At 33.3% G+C, this 24,793-nt stretch overlaps 1 protein-coding gene and 1 long non-coding RNA gene across 2 annotated transcripts; both read left to right on the forward strand.

Moving 5' to 3' along the window:
* The first annotated feature begins 5,573 nt into the window (after positions 1-5,573).
* LOC134692074 (sialin-like) lies at positions 5,574-22,007 on the forward strand. The gene is made up of 11 exons (XM_063552440.1): positions 5,574-5,860; positions 6,218-6,411; positions 11,812-12,045; positions 16,621-16,708; positions 17,281-17,376; positions 17,585-17,715; positions 18,934-19,083; positions 19,511-19,643; positions 20,002-20,152; positions 20,882-20,972; positions 21,487-22,007. The coding sequence occupies exons 1-11, from the start codon at positions 5,791-5,793 to the stop codon at positions 21,667-21,669; spliced, it is 1,521 nt and encodes a 506-aa protein (XP_063408510.1). The 5' UTR covers positions 5,574-5,790; the 3' UTR covers positions 21,670-22,007.
* Positions 12,709-14,127, forward strand: LOC134692075 (uncharacterized). The gene is made up of 3 exons (XR_010102219.1): positions 12,709-12,885; positions 13,494-13,599; positions 13,838-14,127. It is a non-coding gene; the product is annotated as an uncharacterized LOC134692075 (long non-coding RNA).
* Positions 22,008-24,793: the final 2,786 nt, after the last annotated feature.

The raw sequence follows: 24,793 nt of genomic DNA on the forward strand, positions 1-24,793 counted from the left end.
TCATCCTATATTGACTCCTAAAATTCAAGTCTATCTTAAATTGAGGGTAAATTATATGGCCTTCCAAATACCGTTTCGATCCTTAACATCATTGAAGAGACATTGATTGTCGAAATCCGGATCTGGTGTACTAAACAATTATTGACACCTTATGTTTGTGACATAACATCTTAGCCACAAGTGAATTGTTTTCTGTTTAGTATATAAGTTATATTAAGATCCATTTTGTTACATCTTGTGATCAATTTTATTTGGCAATCGCCCATGGCAGTCAGCAGGGTTAAAGAACATCAGTTGTTCGACCTGCTAGTCAAATGCGTTTTGTTTTAAATATACTTTTTTTTCACTCTTTTTGTCTTCTGTAAAATGTTGCTTGTGCTGTATTTAGACCCTTCTACGGTGAAATTTGTTTTACATACACACATATAAAAAATTACGGTTTTTATACATCGCAATCATAGGTTTGAACGTACTTTTCAATTTATATTTGTTTATATATATAATATATATTTATTTGTTTATATTTTTATACATTATGCATAATCACTCGCTTCTTAAAAGTCAGAAATGTATGGCCATTATGCCTTATTTTGAGAGACATAAGATATTACTGACTATATACGCATTGTATAAATTTACTTTTAGTTCTTTTTATGAATCACTACATTTTTGATCGCTTATTGTTATTCCGTATTTTGTAGCACTTCGATATATACTTTGAAGCATTTCCGCATGTTGTTTAAGTACTTCGAAGTGTGCTGAAGGAGATACAGAACGAATTGACCTTCAAATTAAATATAATATTAGATTGTTCAAGGATATTTCGATACCGGTTACAAGACGTAGAAATAAATCATTTTAGAAATAAAAGTCATCAGGTACATGTATCTTAAAAACCTTTTCAATGGACGCCATTAAACATGTTGTTTATGAGTTAAAGAAGTTGGTTGATTCGTTCTTCAGTATATGTTCACTTGTTTGCTTGTTGTAGTATGTCTTGTGGTTCAATTATTAGTAATCCATTTCAATTGCTTTTTTTTTAAGTTAATCTAAATATGTTGTGATGTAACACTATTGTTACAAGTAAGGGTGAAGGTTGGTTCCTTTTAAAACGTTTTAATTCCCTGAATTTGTAAACGCACCTTTCTTAAGTCGGGAACCTGATGTTCAGTGATTGTCGTTTGTTGGTGTGGTTCATATTGTTAACCTGTGTGCATTGGTTTTTACACTAGTCATTGGTTAAGCCCTTAATAGCTTGAAATTCGTTGTATGCCAAGGTTCCGTGTTGAAGACCATACTTTGATCTATATTGGTTTACTTTTATAAATTGAGACTTTAATGGAGAGTTGGCTCATACCAAATCTTTTGTATCTTTTCAGACTGAATCAAAGCAACTCTTTAATAATTGCAGGTAGAGTCCTTCAAAAGAGGCTGATAAAATATAGATTTTTACATCAGAAACATAGCGTGTTGAAATTGTTTGCAGGTTCAGCTAAAAGCGAATTGAAATTTCTTTTTTATAATTATATAAAAACGAAGATGTGGTATGATTGCCAATGAGACAACTATCCACAAAAGAACAAAATGACACAAACATTAACAACTAGAGGTCACCGTACGGTCTACAACAATGAGCAAAGCCCATACCGCATAGTCAGCTTTAAAAGACCCAGATAAGACATTGTTAAACTAACGGCCTTATTTATGTAAAAAAGATTAACGAAAAACAAATATGTAACACATAAACAAACGACAACCACTGAATTACAGGCTTATGTCTTTTGTTGCAAGGTTTGGGGGCATACTCTATAATTGTTACCCTGGTAACGGTTATATAACAAATAGTTCGAATATCAAAAAGAAAAATTATGAAATATGCATACACGATTTTGCAACATCTTATTTATAAACACCCTAAAATTAGGATTCTTCCAGTTTTTGCACTTGCGACAAGCATAAAATTTAAAAATAAGAAAAAACTAAGAAGTCTATCCAAACATTGGGCGCGCTATTTGCGTCCTTTCTCCTTTATCGGCGGTCTTTAACAGAGAATACAAATTAAAAAAAATGTCATTCTAATACGTTTACCATTCAACAACAACATACCCGCTATTGAGGGCTTCGGTAGATATAATTCACCCACCTATGAATTTTAAGTTCCACGTGTAGACGACTGATCAATTCGACAGTGTATAAACATTGTACCAGGAGAGATTATTTTGTGGTTACTTTCTGATTTAGACATGTATTCAAAGAGAGATAACTCACGATTTATGAATGAATATTATTCTTGTCAATTGAAAATTGAAAAAGTTCTATAACCATCAATTTTCTTAAATAAGAAATACAAACTCCGTAAATTTCTTGTCTTTTTACAAATATTACTACATGGAGATAGTCGTTTTGCGTTTATTATGTTCCGAATATTTCAAGATGGGATTTAAGTCACTGCACTTTGACGCTCAAAACTTGCATTGAATGTGGGTTGCTTATTTCGTGCATTTCAGGGACTTTCAGGACGAGATCTAATAGTCAAATAATGCAATAGGTAAGTCTTGTATGTAAAAGAACACGTGTTTTGAACGAAAATTACCTCATCATGTATCATTTCGCCCTTTTTCGTCTTGCTTAATATTTTCAAACACTGACTCCCGCTTTGTCGGTGTTCTATTGTATAAACTAACCTTGATAATGCTTTAAGACTTACTATTTGGCATCCTGTTTCTTGTATTTTCTTTTCAAATAGTATTAACTGCATTTAAAACAGAGACAAAAGTAGAAAATAAAAGTATATATAAAAGTAGAAGATGTGGTATGATTGTCTATGAGACAACTTTCTACAAGAGACCAAAATGACACAGAAATTAACAACTATATGTTTATTGTATGAAATAAAGACTTTTACAATTAACCTTAGCGAATGCATATAGCCGTGAACGAAATCGCGTATTGTGCATGTGATATGTGGTAGCATGCAGGCATCGGTTCGGGAGATCCTGAATTATCGATCCTCGGTCAGGTTTTACCACAGACCTTTTAACTGGAATTGTTAATCCTCCGTAGTATGCGAGAGACAGCCCTCTCGTAGGCAGAAAACTTTTAAACTGGAATTGTTAATCCTCCGTAGTATGCGAGAGACAGCCCTCTCGTAGGCAGAAAACTTTTAAACTGGAATTGTTAATCCTCGGTAGTATGCGAGAGACAGCCCTCTCGTAGGCAGAAAACTTTTAACTGGAATTGTTAATCCTCCGTAGTATGCGAGAGACAGTCCTCTCGTAGGCAGAAAACTTTTAACTGGAATTGTTAATCCTCCGTAGTATGCGAGAGACAGCCCTCTCGTAGGCAGAAAACTTTTAAACTGGAATTGTTAATCCTCCGTAGTATGCGAGAGACGGCCCTCTCGTAGGCAGAAAACTTTTAAACTGGAATTGTTAATCCTCCGTAGTATGCGAGAGACGGCCCTCTCGTAGGCAGAAAACTTTTAAACTGGAAATGTTAATCCTCCGTAGTATGCGAGAGACGGCCCTCTCGTAGGCAGAAAACTTTTAAACTGGAATTGTTAATCCTCCGTAGTATGCGAGAGACGGCCCTCTCGTAGGCAGAAAACTTTTAAACTGGAATTGTTAATCCTCCGTAGTATGCGAGAGACAGCCCTCTCGTAGGCAGAAAACTTTTAAACTGGAATTGTTAATCCTCCGTAGTATGCGAGAGACAGCCCTCTCGTAGGCAGAAAACTTTTAAACTGGAATTGTTAATCCTCCGTAGTATGCGAGAGACAGCCCTCTCGTAGGCAGAAAACTTTTAAACTGGAATTGTTAATCAATCCTCCGTAGTATGCGAGAGACAGCCCTCTCGTAGGCAGAAAACTTTTAAACTGGAATTGTTAATCCTCCGTAGTATGCGAGAGACAGCCCTCTCGTTGGCAGAAAACTTTTAAACTGGAATTGTTAATCCTCCGTAGTATGCGAGAGACGGCCCTCTCGTAGGCAGACAACTTTTAAACTGGAACTGTTAATCCTCCGTAGTATGCGAGAGACGGCCCTCTCGTAGGCAGAAAACTTTTAAACTGGAATTGTTAATCCTCCGTAGTATGCGAGAGACAGCCCTCTCGTAGGCAGAAAACTTTTAAACTGGAATTGTTAATCCTCCGTAGTATGCGAGAAACAGGAGTAAATATTTGCACTCTCGTAGGCAGAAACAGTTTCGTGTAGGTTGCTATGTCTTCCTGTGGATCCATCGCACCACGTTGAAAGTTTTGTTCTTTGTCATTATGGTTCATTATCATATCTATAATGTTTTCGATTTCATTACACTTCTAATACTTGCCGCTAAATGTTAATCATACAGCAATCTATCGTCGCAATCAAACATCATGCTACTATAAAGATAATTGTTAGAACATTTTTTATGAGAATTAATCAATTGATAATTTAGTGTTTGATTTTAAATTATTACGACGGCATGGAAATTTGAGTACAAATAATACTATCAGTACCAAACTTTACAAATTCGAATGTTTCACATTTAGCATTTATACAGGTTATATCCGTTGCAATAGATAAAACATCGCAACAATATATGAATATGCAGTAAGTTATATTATTGTATAGCAATATAATATATCCCACAGAAAGTAACCAAAAGTTAGCGTCTTCAAAATTCATGACGTCATCAAGGACAAAATCTTAGTTTAAACCAATTTTACTTTCAAATATTATATTGCTATACAATAAAAGGGTTATTGCATGAATATTGGTGAATATTGTCCCTCGTAGAACATATATTGCACTCGCAAGCTCGTGCAATATAAAATTCTACTCGGGACAATATTCCCCAATATTCATGCAATAACCCTAACTTTATAATCCATGTTATATCAGTGATTGTGTCATTTCGGAATGGAACAGTTAACTACACTGTAGAGTTGTGTTTTTTTGGTGTTTTTTTTCATTTTAAGTAGCAATAATAGACTAACAAAAAGAAATGTATTACATGCATTATATACGAATACAAATATAAATTAATACTTAGATATTACAAGAGCGCAATATTATTATTTGTTTACATTTTACCGGCATTTTTTTTTACCTCAAGATGGTACTCAGAATAATATCCTATACGGCTTAATTATGATTGGTTGATACAGGATTAGAATTACATTTATTGCCAAAAATCATATTCACCTTTTACGAAGTATAGAAAATACCTTTCATTTCTGCACGTCGGAGCTATTTAAAAAATGCCTTTTTCATTAAGCGAAAAACGAAGACGATCTTTTTCAACTGCTTTTTAAGTCAACTTGAGCCGCATGACCCTATATATTTTTTTGGGTGTAAAACAACACTGGCATTTCTAGTAACAGTAACTGATACCCGTTTTTCCCTAGTTTGTGTAGTCTTCGAGAAAAAAAATACGGAACACTAGTGGTACCCTATGGAAAATGCATTACGAATAATATTGCGCTCTTGTAACCTAGAGATTGAAGCACTCAACCTACATCATCTTGTCATGATACAAACAAACAACCCAATGCAGAAATATAAATAGATTTGTCAGAATCAAGAGTCTTGGCCTTGGCATATATTTGAATAAATACGGAAGCCTACTTCAATACGATATCATAACTTTAATTTAATCACTATCAACTTCCTGATAACAAATATCGTTCAACTTGTCAAGATTTTCAAATTGTGAGTATTATTGATAAAAATAGTGGATTTCTCGAACAACGAAACAATGCATATGACCTTTTGACCCGAACTGTGTACGACATGCACTTAACATTAAGAAATGGAGAATGAAGAGAAAACATCTTCGCCGTTTATTGAAAATAGTGATAACGGTCACAGCAAAGAAAGAGGTTAGTACCGTACCATTTAAATAATTTATTTGAAACTTGCATCAATTGCCAATAATAGATACATGTACTATACGAGTACGACGTGTTGTTATGTTATAGTGTTATTTAAAATAACCCATTCATTTGCATTTGTTTTTAAAAGAAGGGAAATGCCATTAAATTGTACTATAAAGAAAGTAAGATATGGCACATATCTTTTGAATTAAAGTCATCCAGTTGAAAATTAAAGAATAAGAAATGAAATACCCCACATCCAGACCATCATGTATTTAGTTGCAGACTTTATGAAAAAGTATAATGCTACAACTGTTATTTTTATGAACTGTACGTATACCATGATACTTTTGTAATTTGTAGAAAATGTTCCATGCTGTTGTTCTCAAAGATGGATATTAGCTTACACTGCATTCTTCGGTTTTTTACTTGTGTATGCTTTACGTGTCAACATAAGTGTGGGAATAGTGTGTATGGTCAGAATAAATGACACAAGTAGTCAACAAAATAATACAGATCTCACATGCGTACTTGAAACAACTAAAAGGGAATATGATGTAAGTGTAATAATTGGTGCTTTGGTATAATATTGTAAATGCGTACTTGGCCTGTGTGACTTTTGAAAGAAACATAAGACAATTAACATCATTTTAAAATTTACCTCAATTATTTAGTTTTATTACAAACCAATGGTACCAAACTGGTATGCGACTCAATAACTATCTGCTAAAACATGTTCCACCTTTCCGGACATAATTCAATAATGATCAATATAGTCTTTTTTCATATTACCCGACTTTGAATCCAGAATCTATATTTTTTTCGACAAAATACCTACTCTGTGTGTAGGCATTTTAATTGGTACTCATAGTACTCAGTCAATTACGATCAACCGAAGGAAGTTAACTCAAATATACACTGTACATGATATATAAATGGTGCAATTTTAGGGAAAAGTTATTTTAAATGCTTTCTGATGATTTAGTCATGTATAAAAAAAAACACAGTAAGCTTTCCCTCAAAATTGTACCGATTTAAATCTTTTTTACGTTGCTCTTGCTGGACCGAGTACATGATGTCCAACCCCAGAGAAGGTAACCTGTCGAAAAATATAACTTCTGGAGCTTAAAGTCAAAAGAAAAAGGGGGGGATTATAATACTGATCTAATACACAAAAAACAATATCTACTAATTATCTCGTTATTTAATCTTTCTGTCGTCAATCTTTTTGAGATTTTTGATTTTATTATTAATCACTTTAATCATTTGGACAGATGACTCCATTTTTGTTTAGTTCAATACGTTGTTCCACGATAATTACCAAAATTGGCTATCGTCCGAAACAAAACATGTTTTGGAATCATATCATATCATATTTAGAGTCAATAATAAGTTCACGGCCGATACTCGGCTAACCGAGAGATAGGTCGGTCAATCTATATTGAGTATGCGGCTATATCGGCGGTGGGTCTGTTAATCGGGTTGGCTAAAGTCTGTTAATCAGGTGTTATCGTGAAAACCAGTGCAAGGTCAGCATGTTTCATTGTATAACTTTTTCATTATATTTATATCAGAAAAACTATTCATGTCTGACAAAATGATTTGGAGTACTGAATCCAGTGGTGTCATTATGTTTTTTCTAGCTTCAATAAACGATCTATAAAATGGAAAGGCGAGTTACTCATCAGTAAATTTATACACATTTTACACACACAAAATGTACACAAAAAGTTGGTTGAGTTGCATGCATGCAATCTTTTGAACATCGAAAAAAGGCTGGCATTATGATTATTTACCATATTAACATCAATATGTGAAAAATCTACACGAAAAACTGTATTTTGGTGACATAAATCAATTTTTGATAAAAATAGGGTCTGTTAATGGGTCTGTTAAGAGTTATAAAAAAAGGCCAAAAACAAAGTTGAAAAGCATTGAGGAAATATAACTAATACCGGCGTCACACATCAGCGTATAGCTCCGGCGTGTTAAAAATCATTTACGCTGCCAATATGCTTTAAGCGTGTATTGGGTGTACTAGAAGCGTACCTAAGGCTAAGCGTTTATCCGGCGTTCAAGAAACGTATGTTGGCGTATGTTGTATATTTTAATGCTGAATAAACATTTCCTCGGGTTGTATTTCATCAAGCGTATTTACTTTCCTTCAGTAGCTAGAGGTATAGGGGAGGGTTGATATCTCATAAACATGTTTATCCCCTCCGCAATTTTGCACCTGTCCCAAGTCAGGAGCCTCAGGCCTTTGTTAGTCTTATATGTTTTTTTTAATTTTAGTTTCTTGTGTATAAATCGGAGTTTATTATGACGTCCATTATCACTGTACTAGTACACAGGCGCTTGGGTATATGATAAAAAAAATTAAAAAAAAATATTAAAATATTCAATTTTCTATATTTATAATGCATGTCTATCACTTCTGTGCATGTCTCACCTAGTTTGGAGTGATTAAAATGAAAATACCAAATTTTACTATCCATACTAAGAAACAAATTCTTAGTATGGATAGTAAAATTTGGTATTTTCACTAAATCGTTTAAATCACTGGAAACTAAGTGAGACATGCACAGAAGTGATAGATATGCATTATAAATATAGAAAATTGAATATTTTAATTAATAAAAAAAATAAAAAAATGTATCATTTACCCAAGCGCCTGTGTACTAGTATGCTTATTTTTTAAGGGGCCAGCTGAAGGACGCATACGGGTGTGGGAGTTTCTCTCTACATTGAAGACCCATTGATGACCTTTGTCTGTTGCCTGTTCTATGGTCGGGATGTTGTCGTTTTGACACATTCCCCATTTCCTTTCTCAATTTTTCCTTTGTATTTCGACGTACTTCAAACCTATGCAAAGCGCTTTGAACGATTGTTAAGCGTTCCTATGGGGTGCAACTAACGTAACCGACTTTGTCAGTTTTCTCTGTACGTTTGGTGCACGCTGGTCTATACGACAATGTGTGACGCCGGCATAAGGTAATCTATTCCTGAGGTAGAAAAGCCTTAGTATTACAAAGAAAACGCATGGAATCTAACCAGCTGAATTGCAACACATGACAGATTCATAGATGTTACAGACTTTAAAAAGACAAAAAAAATAAAGGCTGATTAATAACTTGGCGTTAATAATAAATTCATGCGAATTCGAGCGGCCAATCAGTCCATATAATGCTAATTTGAAGTGACACACCCTTTTAATGAAATTCAGAGAACAAAAATTAAAATAAAAGTGCTCTTTCTATAAGGATACTGTTGCACTGTATTGTATATTTTTCGTTATAAGTCCACCAATTTTTTTAATGTGAAAATATAAACTCAAGGTAGTAAGACTATAATTGTCGTGGCTAAATAACTCTTAACTGACATGATTTAAATTGTCCAACCCATTAACTGACTGTATTCCCCTAATAGTCATTAAAATGTGGTATAACTCAACTTATATAACAATTATGAAATATTTATCAATGACAATTGATTTTTTAGAACCAAAGTACTACTTTGTGTCCTTTAAATCATATCTAAAAATGGTTTTTGGCCTTTTATCTAAAATATTGCTATGCGTATAAGCATATAAACCACATACTTGCGCGACGCCTTGTCGTTTTCCTTAAAATTGCGCAGGCTATGCATTATTTTTAATGGTGGAAAATGTTCTATGAAAGATATCATTTTGTCAGACACTTTTCTTTTTTGATGTGATTCTCATAATGTGCCAAAAAATCTGTATATTTAACAGAGTTTAAAATTAAATTGTGTGTTTTACTCTTAACAGACGTATAACCAACCCGATTAACAGACCCACCGCCGATATAGCCGCATACTCAATATAGATTAACCGACCTATCTCTCGGTTAGCCGAGTGTCGGCCGTGAAGTTACAAGTATTTAAATTACGAAACTAGAAATGCGGGGAAAATTAATAATAATTCTGATAAATGATAATTGTCCGTTTATAAATTTATAAATTATTAAGAAACTAAGGTTTCAACTCCCTCAGGCAAAGTTGGCTTTAGATGAATTTGGCTAATTATTTTAGGTATTTTTTGACATACAGCTCTTCAACGGTTTCGGTACTTATACATCTTCGGATTTCAAATGTTTGGCTTTGAGCGTTCCTGACGAAGGTAAATCCAGAAAAGCGCTTCGGACGCAAAAAATTGATAACGTGTTGTTTTCAATATTTTACATCACTGGGTCGATACCTCTGCTGGTGGACTATCAGTCCCCGAGGGTATCATCAGCTCGGTAGTCAGTATTTCGGTACTGACATGATTTAACAAACTTTACTAAAATTGTCCGTTTATAAATTTATAATTTATTAAGAAACTAAAGTTTCAACTCCCTCAGGCAAAGTTGGCTTTAGATGAATTTGGCTAATTATTTTAGGTATTTTTTGACATACAGCTCTTCAGCGGTTTCGGTACTTATACATCTTCGGATTTCAAATGTTTGGCTTTGAGCGTTCCTGATGAAGGTAAATCCAGAAAAGCGCTTCGGACGCAAGAAATTAATAACGTGTTGTTTTCAATATTTTACATCACTGGGTCGATACCTCTGCTGGTGGACTATCAGTCCCCGAGGGTATCATCAGCTCGGTAGTCAGTATTTCGGTACTGACATGATTTAACAAACTTTACTAAAATTGTCTGTTTTATTAAGAAACTAAGGTTTCAACTCCCTCAGGCAAAGTTGGCTTTAGATGAATTTGGCTAATTATTTTAGGTATTTTTTGACATACAGCTCTTCAACGGTTTCGGTACTTATACATCTTCGGATTTCAAATGTTTGGCTTTGAGCGTTCCTGATGAAGGTAAATCCAGAAAAGCGCTTCGGACGCAAGAAATTAATAACGTGTTGTTTTCAATATTTCACATCACTGGGTCGATACCTCTGCTGGTGGACTATCAGTCCCCGATGGTATCATCAACTCGGTAGTCAGTATTTCGGTACTGACATGATTTAACAAACTTCACTAAAATTGTTCGTTTATAAATTTATAAATTATTAAGAAACTAAGGTTTCAACTCCCTCAGGCAAAGTTGGCTTTAGATGAATTTGGCTAATTATTTTAGGTATTTTTTTACATACAGCTCTTCAACGGTTTCGGTACTTATACATCTTCGGATTTCAAATGTTTGGCTTTGAGCGTTCCTGATGAAGGTAAATCCAGAAAAGCGCTTCGGACGCAAGAAATTAATAACGTGTTGTTTTCAATATTTTACATCACTGGGTCGATACCTCTGCTGGTTGACTATCAGTCCCCGAGGGTTTCATCAGCTCGGTAGTCAGTATTTCGGTACTGACATGATTTAACAAATTTTACTAAAATTGTCCGTTTATAAATTTATAAATTATAAAGAAACTAAGGTTTCAACTCCCTCAGGCAAAGTTGGCTTTAGATGAATTTGGCTAATGATTTTAGGTATTTTTTGACATACAGCTCTTCAACGGTTTCGGTACTTATACATCTTCGGATTTCAAATGTTTGGCTTTGAGCGTTCCTGATGAAGGTAAATCCAGAAAAGCGCTTCGGACACAAGAAATTAATAACGTGTTGTTTTCAATATTTTAATAGTATCTGTTTTTGAGATATTGAATATAAGTCATTTAAAATTTGGCGGGATATGATTACCTCTAGAATTTTAATGCATCAACCATTGAAACCATTTTTTCTCTCGAAAACTATTAAAAAAAAATCAAGTATAATTATTTAAAATGTTCAAGAATGCCTTTTAAAACTATTTGGAATTGAATTATATAAAAATTATCAACTATAAGTTAAGCTTAGCGTGAACAAGTTTTAATTAATGGCACTTTCTAGATTATATCAAAATTATTCCGAATATATCATAAAAGGTCCAAACAAAACAAAAGGAGATTTTCGATTGCATCAGAAAAATATATGTTAATGGTTCAAACATAATGTTCTGTATTTGTTTTTAGCGAGCAGAGTTTGACTGGGATAAAAACTTACGATCAACAATCCTAGCTTCATTTTTCTACGGTTATATTGTTACTCAAATTCCAGCAGGATGGTTTTCAGACAAATTTGGCGGGAAACGTGTATTTGGTGTTTCTATGGCAATATCAGGGCTAGCGACAGTTCTACTTCCTGTCTGCGCAAGAACGTCTGTAATACTTGTATATGTCATGCGAGTCATAGTGGGGCTCGGTACGGTATGTTTTTTATATCTTTTGAATATATATACAACTTGAAACTAGGTAGTACGTATGCAACATGTTTTCGCAAAAGAACAAATGATTAGCAGCCAGTTATAATTTATAACTGCATGTTTTTGCCTTGAGTGACCCAATTTTTCCAATACACCATCTTACACTGTAAATCTACCTGACGCCTGACGCGTCCGGACGCGTTCAAAATTTGTACACCGATTGTTCAATATTTTAACGTCATATGTTCATGCTTAGAGACGTGTTCAAAGTTTTAACGTTCGTGTTAAAAATATTAACATGTGTGTTCAGACACAGTGTACACCGGTGTTCAAATTATGATCTGAAAAAGAGGATAGATGTTTGTCCGGTTTTCTATCCTTCTAATTGGCAAATTTACAAAGAATATCATTTAAAAATATGAATGTGCATGCAGGATGATGATCTTGTGAATTTTTGACAAATAATTTTGTAATTGTGAAAAATTAAACTTCCAAGCTGGCATATATGTATAGTTTATGAACTTATTTTATTATTATTACTAGTTTTACTTATAAGTGACATAATTATGCAAACCAATTAACGAGGCCTGTTATGATAATATCGTAATACAAATATGTCGATGTTTATCTTATTTCATGATCCGTTCAGTGTCTTAACATTACATGTTCAATCGGTGTTCAAATCGCTCGAAATTTTGAACACCTCGCGTTAAAAAAAATATACCAGGGTACCAAATACCGGAAACCGATATCGGCTGGTGATTTAGGCGGTTAAATGAAGAATGGATACATATAAGGAAGAGCACTGGAGAAGGGACTTCTGTCTCACATGAACACAAAAGAAGTGAGTAACAAGTTAGGATAATATCCATAGGTAGTTCGATTGCTTCCTTGTTATTTTCTCATGTCATATATATATTTGTCAAATATTCATAACTGTTATATCCAAATTTTCAATATTAAACATAAAAGACGAATTAAAGAACAGTATTTCACGTAAACAACTGTAAGCTTTGTTCTAGTGATTTTCTAAACTGATGAATAGCCAGTCTGTGATCGTCTGTCTGTTTAAATACAGAATAGATTGACACGTATATTAGCTGAACACTAAGTGTTAAGAACTCTAACATCAAGTGTTCAAAAATGAAACACAAAAGCATTAAGAAATGAACACCACACATTCAATTGATGAACACTAAGTGTTAAGAACTCTAATATCAAGCGTTCAAAAATGAAACACAAAGGCATTAAAAACTGAACACCACATATTCAATTGAGTAACACTACATTCAATTGATGAACACTAAGTGTTAAGAACTCTAATATCAAGCGTTCAAAAATGAAACACAAAGGCATTAAAAACTGAACACCACATATTCAATTGAGTAACACTAGTGTAAACATATGGAACACCATTTTTGACTTAGAAAATGCATTTTTATTTATTTGCAGGAATCGTTAGATTGGAATGTTTGAATAAGAAACCGGTAGCCAATAAGCCCACGAAGGTCATTTCTGCATGCTATAAAGTGTTGGAAAAAAGAAAGATGTCATAAAGGTATGACAATATATGTATATTAATAGCTTATGTAGGTGTATCATTTCTATATCTGTATACCTTAGGTCAAGAAATCGACTTATGTAATGTATAATGTCAAAACTTTCAATTCGCTGCCACAGAATATCAATTTGTACTCTAGTCGATCTATATATCGAAATTAAAGCACAACAACTATTGCATAATTTGATGCTTTATGAAAAACTCTCTTCTATTAATTTTAACTTTTATTTTGCAGGATATATAGGCTCATAGACATTACTTATCGTGGAGGATTTTGACATTGGAAGTGGATGATAACACATAAAATGCCACCCAGTTGATAGCTCTAAGTGAAGATGCACTGAAAGGTTGAGCGTACATTGTGTGTGATCGTACAAGAACTGTTGGAATTTGCAAACTTTTAAACTTTCATTGTGACAAATATCTATATCATAAACTATCTACTTATCACATTGACATGTTTTTTTGGTTAGGATACAAATGATGTAGGAACTGTATCTTGTAATGTAGAAGAAAATAATTATTTGTGATATATTTAAGTCGGTTAAAAGACATTCCGTATGTGATTTCATTGACTGTTACTTGTATTATCATGAGGTATTCTTGTGCACTTTTCTTACATTTATGCTCATTTGATTATATAAAGAATTACTTGTTAAAATATGTTTTATTGTTGTATTTTGCCTGATTCATGAATCAATATAGTTTTTATAACATGCAGTTTAAATGAGTTTAGTACTTATGGAAAAGTATGTACACTTAACAATAGAACATGTTCCACATTTGAACACCATCAATTTGAACACCTATGTCAACTGTTCTGAATGTTAACATTTTGGGTTTTGAACATGTTCGGTGTGTTCAAAAAGTGTTACATGGCTGTTGAACGCGTCGACGTATTAAGATTTTGAACATTCGGACACGTTAAATCGTTGAACACTAATGTTAAGGTCTTTAACATCAAGTGTTCAAAAATGAAACACAAAGGCAGTACAAACTGAACACCACACATTCAATTGATGAACACTAGTGTAAACATTTGGAACACCATTACACGTTCAAAAAGTGTTACAAAAAAGCGGTCAAGCAGTGTTCTATTTATTAACACTTAGATTTACAGTGTAGATATGATAATATGCCATACTTACTTCGAACCATATAAAGATGGTAGTAAGTTAAAATGTACTATTAAAATTGATATATTGATATTTATTTTAAAACAAACGTGTATCATTTGTTTGCATTTCTTTTTTTAAATCAACTCGAGACAAGTTTAAAAAAAAAAATGGCGGGGACACACAAAAATCATGTATCATACAAAAGCAGACTACAGTTTCTGAAGCAAAACCACAGGCTTACCAGACTTTCTCGAAGTTTTGCGTTGTTTGAGGAGCTTCATTTAAACGTTATCTGACATGTCTATAATGCGTACCGAAAATTTATATATGACCCAGTCCATGCGAAACGGTACAAAGCGTCCTTTTAGTAAACTTTACAGTACTTTATCAAATTTGTTATAGTGTTTTTGAAAAACGATTTTATCCGTAAACAAATTACATTGATGTAAACATTCATAAAATTGTCAATTCTATCCCGAACTTGTAAAAAAACCCAGAAAAAGACGTAGAAATATCTGAATTTTTGGTATTTGAGCAAGTGTAAAATCATTTGTTCTCCGGACTAGTGCTATACCGACCAGAAACTTAAAAATTTACGACACTACAGAGACAAAAGTCAATAATTTCCGTCAGTCTTACAAGTTTAAAGAAAGTAAGACAACATTAAAACATGAGGGAAAATACAAAAACTATGACATCTTGTGTTTAAGAAATTGAAATTGAAATTGTAACTTAACTTAACTTAACTTAACTTAACTTAACTTAAACTTAATATTATATAAATCAAATTAAGTTGCACGGGATTCGACTTAACTTAACTTAAACTTAAACTTAATATTATATAAATCAACCTTAGTTACACGGGATTCGAACCGTTGCCCGGTTTGTTAAGTAAAGTTATTTAATATTATATAAATCAACCTTAGTTGCACGAGATTCGAACCGTTGCCCGCTTTGATTGCATTGATATCCTCATCGTAAGCGAGAGCCTTATCCCCACTGCTATCGAGGTTAACATTATCAATTGGCAAATCAAGCCATTGGAACTGTACTTTGAAAAAGATTGAAATATATGAAATAATTCACTAAAAATCTTGATAAAACAAAAGGGGGGTCCCAACACCTGCAGGTGCGTGTATTTGTACATCCAGTTTTCAAATTTAAGACAGGATCATAAAACCCCATCCGTACAAACCGTCAACAATTTATCGTACCAAATCCGGACAATGCATTAAACTTCATAAATAATTAACACTACTGTTTAATTAGTAATGCAACTGTCTCCAATCTGTATTAAAGTCACACAAGTTCAAACTGATTTAGGATATTTTTTTACATTAGTGATCCCATGAAACGGTTATTATGCTTCCATTAAAAAATGGCGTTTATGTAAAACGTAAGATTAAATTCATTTGGTTCTTAATTTATATTTTGAAAGTTATAGATTTTACATCTATTATCTCGACTGTTTTCCCTCATGATTTGTGTTTACATCAATGCCTGCTCACATGAAGTCATTAGATATAGGAAGATGTGTCGTGAGTGACAATGAGACAACTCTTCATCCAAACAACAATTTAAAAAGTAAACCATTATAGGTTAAAGTACGGTCTTCAACACGGAGCCTTGGCTCACACCGAACAACAGGCTATAAAGGGCCCCAAAATTACTAGTGTAAAACCATTCAAACGGGAAAACCAATACAACGGTCTCTGAATAAGATGGTGATTTCTTTTTCAAATATCAAATTATGGGAACAAATATTTTTTTTTAAGATTAGATTATCAGTGGATTTAATTTGTAATAATGATTAAACAAAAATTCTATATCTCGTAATAATTCTATACATGTTAATGCAAGACATGACAGCCACCAAATAGTGTTATTTTTTATGATACAGGGTACTGTGTTTCCCGCTCTCCAGTCAATGTGGGGACGATGGGCGCCACCCTTGGAGAGCAGTAAGCTGGTTTCTGTAGGATACATGGGTATGTCTGGCAATTTGTTAAAAGTGTAATTAAGAGTGCTGTCTTAAGTAATCCTAAGCATAATAGACAAAGTGAACCCATGATGGAAAGAACTTTATGAAGTACAACAACCAATATAAATAGTAGGACGAAACTATTTTTTATTAGCAGACTACGTATTTGAGCTAGTTTTTAGTAAAATGCGAGCAATCTTTTATGTATACGGTAAAATTTGTTAAACTATATTTCTGATATCAAAAATACCATTATTTCTTTTTATTTCACTAATTTTTTTCTGTTTTTTGTTTGCGAACTGGTTTTTATTGTGTGTTTTTATGCCATTCTGAAACTCTGTATATAACTGTATTGTCTATTAAGCTCCGACATCATCAATTGGTAATTTGATGGTCTCAAATTAAGTTTACTAGTATTGGCGACGCTTCAGCATTAGAAATGTCTCATTGTTTACACACTTGTATATTGAATATGACAATGTAACCCTAAAATGAAAACGTAATCAGACGTGTTAAAATATTGTTTAAGAAATATTTTGTATAATAAATTTTTGTCAGAATTTTCTTATATTATTTCAGGAACTATGTTTGGTACAACTATTACTTTCGCTACTTCCGGTGTCCTATGTCAGTATGGATTCGACAATGGATGGGGTTCGATATTTTATCTTACAGGTGAAAATACTGTATGTTTATACATGTAGACGTTAAACGTGACGTGAACACACTTGCTTTGACGTTTCTATTTTTCAATCTGTTTTCCATCTGTTTTGTTGATTTATATATTTAGTAGAGAGTTTAATTGTGTCCAATTTTATAGATTTCTCCCTTCTAATTGACCTTGGAGTGCATATTTTTACTCAATACTTTTCTTACATTGCAGGAGGATTAACATTTATTTGGGTGATAGCTTGGTTTATTCTGACTGCTGATACTCCAGCAGAACATCCACGTATAACTGAAGCTGAGAAAAACTATATCGAGTCATCCATTGAATATGACACACACATACGGGTAACAGCAAATAGTTATATGTCTTTTATTTCCATATCCTACTATTTCGAAATTCATACCTTTCATTGCTTGTGTTATCGCTTTCATAAAAGTTCCTTTTGATCTCATTTTGGTATACATACAAACAATGGATTTCTGTCAGGTTAATTAATAGCTGGTGATCGGGCGATCCCTTTCCAAAAATACGATTATCTCGTTCCATAAGCAGTTATATTTTTTGTAGACTTTTACAGTTACCATATTGAACATCTTTTAATTATATACTGCGAGCTCACACATACTTATCTTTTTATTTGTGGTTTCTATAGAATATTTTAAAAACTTGATCTTACATGGTTACTAAATCTTGTACAGAGGTAAAATAAGGCGAGAAATTTGATTGATTGATTTCCAGTGATGTTTATTTTCTTATATGCAATGAAATGTTATAATGTGAATTTTCTCCTTAGTACTGGACATGTAGGGTAAAACTTTACTCATGTCAAGTATTTCTTTATTTGAAACAAAGATAAATTCTGTAATTTTTTTGAAAAGTGCAAATTTAACGAAGACTGATTGGGGAAATCAGTGGTGGTATAACACCTCAAATGGACAATCATCAACAAATAATCGAAGGAAAACATACAACACAACGGTCGGTAAACATGGTAAAAAAGCAGATAAAACTTACAAGTCGTTAAAACCAACAAATATCAACCATTACAGCATTTCACATCTTTAGACTTGTGTATAGGACAAAAAATAACAACATTCGTTTAAGGTGGTACCCAACACTTCCACTAAAATTAATTTGGCTCGTTTAATTTTCATAAAATTTGGTCAAAGTATTTACTTTGACACTAAAACAAAAATATATTTTTTTTTTAAATTTTGAACCAACCGTTTTGTCATAAAAAATACACTGGTTATATAGCAGTTTGACAAACACTTATTATGATCATTGAGAAGCTTGATATTTCCTTAACAACACAACGTCATTAAAACGTTCTGCTGATTTTACAGAGTTATCTCCCTGTAGTGTTAGGTACCACTTTAATTAGACTTTCTTGAGACAAAAATAATAGCAATTTGTTTAGACTTGTTGAAATATTATGCTATATACGTTTTTGCTGGGTTTTTGCATATATGATTTTATATTTGAAATCTAAACATGTTTTTCGAGTTGGTGCCTGTAAAAAAAAAATTGATTTTAATGTATTGTTTACATTTCTTTTCCAGTCTGGAAAGGCTCCATGGAAGGAAATAATTAAGTCACGTGCTTTGTTCGCTTGTGTTGTTGCCCACATGTGTAATAATTGGCAGCTATATACACTCCTGACTAGCCTACCTACCTTCATGAAAGCGGTGCTCAAATTTGATATAAAAAGCGTAGGTTATGTTTTGAATTCTAATTTCTTGCTTTCATCCCTCCTTTCTGTTAATTAGTGTCTGGATGGATTATACAGAATAGAGAATAAATGGCCAAAAGTGCAGAATAAGTTTTAAACCCCGTTAATAAATAAACTCATCATAGATACCAGGACTAAATTTAGTATATACGCCAGACGCGCGTGTTGTATCTTTTTCGCATTTAAAAGAAATATATCTCCTTCATTATTTATAAAGTTTTATATCTTCCAGGACAATTTTTATGAAAATTATATTTATCACTTCCCGCCAAATTAAACCCAAAGTAGTCGTAATCATTGAAAGCCATGCGATATTAAGAAGATATTATAGCCGTCACACTTAATTTATTTCACTAAGCTAAAAACGGAAATATAAAAAAAAAAATCTGTGTATTTGACAATTGTAGAACGGTGCATTGTCTGCAGTGCCTTATATTTGCCAGGCATTTGGTGCTTTTGCTGGTGGACAGCTTGCTGATATGTTACGATCAAGAGGAATATTGTCTACAACTGCAGCTAGACGTCTGTTTGAACTTATAGGTAAGAAAGTCTGGTAATTCAGTGGTTGTCGTATGTTTATGTGTTGCATATTTGCATAAATTAGGCCGTTATTTTTCTCGTATGAATTGTTTTACATTGTCATTTCGGGGCCTTTTCTACATCTGTAGCTAACTATCAGGTCTTTGTTCATTGTTGAATGCCGTACGGTGAACTATAATTGTTTTAATTTCTGTGTCATTTTGGTCCCTTGTGGAGAGTTGTCTCATTGGCAATCATACCACATCATATTTTTTTATATTATAGCATTGCTTAAAACAAATGACATATGAAGCCAAACATACAACACGATGAAGAAAAAAGGAGAGAATCTATATAAAATAAACATTGTTTTTTTTAGCATTTTTTGGAACTGGTGGATGTCTCGTTATCACAGGGTTTATAACATGTGACGATCGACAGTACGCAGTTGTCTGTTTAGCATTAGCGGTTGGATTTTCAGGTCTTGTTAGAGCTGGACATATAGTGAATCATGTAGATTTTGCTCCCAAGTAAGTCTTTATTTACAATTGAATTAATTTGTTAAATAAGATTGTGCGACGCTCTTTCCTGCATCCCATAAATGTTGTATACATAAGCTATTGAAGTAATTAAAATAGAAATTTGTACTGACAGTGCAAAAGAGAGACGAAAGATACCAGAGGGACAGTCAATAAATACACCAAAACTACTGACTGTACCATCAATACCTCCCACCCCACACAAAAATAAGAATATCCCGCCGATTGATATTTCGACAACACTGCCTTGGTTATTTGATACAATTTTCAAACCATCATAAACATTTTGCCGCAGACTGATATGAATTATATTTTGTTTATTATAAAATAACATCCATTGTGATAACGGGAATCAGTTTCAAAACAAAAACGTGAATAAGACGAAATGTACAACTTTTAACTAAATGTTATTGAAAAAGTCAGCTCATGTGTCTATAATAGTCAGATGTAATCACAATCAATTCATTGCATTAAGAAAGATTACTGTGGATTCATTAATATTCGTTGGATATCAATTTTCGTGGATTTCGTGGGTACAGGCCTAGGGAACCACGAATTTAAATGTTCCAACAAATTTTCTAAAGGAATGTATGATGACTTTGCCAAAACAACTGAATAACATATCCACGAAAAGAAACGTTTTCTTCATTCAACGAAAATTGGTGCCCACAAAAATAAATGAATCCACAGCAGTTTTACTGAAGTATTCATATTTTTCAGGTATGCTGGGATTATGTTTGGTATAACAAATACGTTTGCAACAATTCCTGGTATGATAGCGCCTATTGTTGCGGGTGCTCTTACACCGAATGTAAGTAGTCTTTCTAAAGCTTACAGGTACATAGCGCTGTAAAATGTTTATCCTGTTACTATCCGGTATATAACATGTTATATTTTGTTATTGGACAGCTGTTGAGTTCATGTCTACCACAAAGTCATATTTATTTTTATTCAAATACGTGTACACCTGTCATTAATTACTCTTGTCTCCAGGTATCGAGTTTTTAGCTTAACTTCATGGAACAGTTTATTTAAGAATATTGTTTACACAAAGAAGCCAGTAGGTCGGTTCAGAAATAAACAAAACATTTAAAAATGAAAATTAAGACAAAAAACTGCTCTTTTGAAACCTTTTTATATCGCCCACAATATACAATCAACAATTAGGTTTAAATATCGATAGAAAAACTGTCCGGCTGTAAGATTCAAATTTATTAAATTGATATGTGTTATTATGTATATGAATTTAAAAGAAGTAATTGGCCATGCAATGAGATTGTAACCCAATGAAATGTTCGCCATTAAACCTTATCATTGAATTCCAGAATACTCAAGAAGAATGGAGAAATGTATTTTACGTGTGTGCAGGTTTTACAGTATTTGGTGCTATAATTTTCGCTACATTCGTCAGTGGTGAAGTTCAAGACTGGGCCAGAGATCACGATGACCCACCAAAAGAAGAGCAAATTCGCCGGGCTTCTTCATTTGTTGTACCAGTATCGAGCTGAAGTGGTGGTGAAAAGGAATCCTCTTTCTGAACAGCAATTATATCGCTGTGAATGGAACATTCTTGTTGTAACTATAATTGAAAGTGTTACCAAAGAGGAACATAAGTACAGTGAACTAGCACCAAGGCGTCGTGATTTTTTATGGATATTATCAAATTGTCAAGTATCCACTGACAGACCTGAATTTTTATTCACATATATTATCCTGTTTGCGTTCGTGCATTTTTAGCCATGGCGTTGTCAGTTTGTTTTAGATTTATGAGTTTGACTGTCCCTTTGGTATCTTTCGTCCCTCTTTTGAAAGTTAATCGCATTTTATATTATTAATAAAAATTAAGTAACAGTTCAGTATTGATTATTTAATTGTTTGTGTTAAATATTCGAGCTGTGCAAAAAGGCTTTATATGATGATGCATTATGAATATTACCTTAATGATACGAAGTGTAGGACACAACGAGAGACACATGCATGTGTACTGCGGGAGTCAATATAAAACGGTCGGACAAAATCTGGAAAATTGGCCTCAAAATTTCTCTTAGTGAGCTATCTCCTCAAACTCCGTACAGTGATCGTTTCCGTTCCGGAACTTTTTTCCTTTACTCCATCAATTAGTGTAGAGTAGTATTCGGGCCCGTATGCGGATCGGAACTGGAACTGACGGGGAGTTTGCTATCTCCTATCTAATGAACGACATTGGATTGGAATGAAAACGGGTTGCTGACACGGAAATTTCAATACATTATAAGACACCTCTCGGGTAGTCCTAACTTTATGATCAATTTTAAGAGATGTCATAATTAAGGACCGCTTTGTGAAACCCACTTAGGACTAAGAAAAGTCGTAAGACAATCTTTACAAATGTTTTAGTCCTAATTAGTCCTGTATTTTAATAATATGAGCCACGCTGCTTATCCTTTCGGATCACATGGAATTCCTCTCCGGTTTTGGTTGGATCTGTGTTGCTCAGTCATTAGTTTTCCATGATATGTTTTGTCCACTGTTTTAGTCTGTTGGTCTGATTCTTGTTCTGTAATGGCGTTCTTATTTTTTTTCAACTTATGAATGTACCTTTGGTATCTTTCGCCTCTCTGTTTTGTATGCACACCCTAGCTCAGATCTAAACTTTTGTTTGTGAACAAAATTATTGACATATTTTTATCTAAAGCATTTACTGAAAAAGATAAATGGTTGACAATGAAAGAAGTTTAATTTTTAATTCTTAAACAGCACCAGGGTCTAGCAGCTCACTAGTAGATTGTTCGACAAATAAAGCAGGAGAATAAGAATAAAATTTGTTTTTCTTCAAAAATAAAGAAGACATTTGTTTCAAACATATCTATCTATAATACTAAAATAACGAGGTTCAATTTGTCAGCCGTCATTGGGTAAAAACGACAAATGAAATAATTCAACTTTATATATAGCTAATATATGACAATGGTGTCGAATAAAATGTAGTATAATATATTCTAATGAATAAATCGTATAATCGGCATGACCTTATCATATGACAATACCTAAACTAAAATAAAGTTTACACATAGTTATAAGCTTTAATTCAGTCACGGGTGTGCTCTAGTAATTATATAATCATTAGAAAAGTCATTAAGAACACAACCTATGTTATCATAATTTTAATCAAATACTCTAACTGCTTGAACATCTGTTTTCCAGGCTGCAAAGTTCTATGAGATTAATTATTATTGCCGTGAAATGTTCCAGAAAAGTTCTAAAATACTTATCAATCAAATTATCTAATATGTTATGAACTGGTCTTACATTGCACCAAAACACAGTAAAAGGTAACAAAAAAATACCCTTTTGGTAAGGGCATATGGCCAAAAATATATCGATTTGTTACAAATTAAGCTAAATAGTAACACAAAAATGGTCTCTATGTAGTAATCAAACACCAATTTATCCAATGACATCGTTCTCAACCAGGATGATCTCGAAACATATTTTACAACCAATTGCATCGAATGTGTAGATAAAGGTAATATCTTTGGTAAACTGCTTTCTAGCAGAACCGTGAAGTCATTATTAGGTAATGTATACTACTCTGTTATATTTGAGCCTTTCACCTATAGAAATGATATTCGTCAAAAATTTGTATCATATTGATTATATAACATACAAATTGTGGGGGCAAAATATATATTGTTGCATAAGTTTTTAATAAGAACCAATTTGTTTAAACAGAAAATAAATAGATGCTATCAGTTTTCATAGAACTTCGGTGTTGACATGAATATCAATTATATGGTATTTTTTGTATAATTTGCAGTTTACATAACGTTTAATTTTTCGAAAAAAACTTATCCGTATTTGGCACAACTTTTTAGAATTGTTGGTCCTCAATACTCTTCAACTTGCTCTTGTTTGTTGTTATATAAAATATATTAATCTGAGCGTCACTGAAATGTTCATCTGGCGTATAAAGGGAAATCACACTATTGTTTATACGCATCGCTCTCGGCGCCGCCATAGTGTCGTAACTGTATTATGACGTCGCCGTTTTCGATTCCGCCGTAAAGGTTGCTAATTCATGAAAAAGCGAACGCTCGAAGGGATGTTCCACTAAAGCAGGAGAAATGATAGTGGATATATCATATTTTTTACAACTGATATGTTGTACTAGCGAGTTTCTAGATTGTTTTGGGGTTTACCTGCAAAATACAAAATAATTGGCAACAACTGCAGAATAAAAGGCAAAAAAAAGATTGAATGATGAGGTGCTTAAATATAAAAAATAAAAAAATATTGGAAACACAAAATAAACATTAATAAATGAATGACCCACTATCCAGACCATTATGATAAAAAGGATCTTCCAATACGAAACACATAATCATCATGCATAATCAACACTAAGAACGTTGGAATTTCATCCTCTCCGACCATTTTCTCGATAACGAGGTCGGTGACATATAATTGAATTCAAAATTTCCAAAAATATTATGGACTCATCTTGACCTTAAGTGCAAAAAAAGAAAATGCAACTCGATTTTGACAAAATGTATGGCAAAGAAATAGCCAAAAGTGGTCATGAAATGGCACAACTTTGGCAGCGCATCGCCGCGATGCGGTATGTAGGGTTCAGCGTATATTTACGGGGGGGGG

Source organism: Mytilus trossulus, chromosome 12 (genome assembly GCF_036588685.1).
Source record: "Mytilus trossulus isolate FHL-02 chromosome 12, PNRI_Mtr1.1.1.hap1, whole genome shotgun sequence".
NCBI classification, from domain to species: Eukaryota; Metazoa; Mollusca; class Bivalvia; order Mytilida; family Mytilidae; genus Mytilus; species Mytilus trossulus.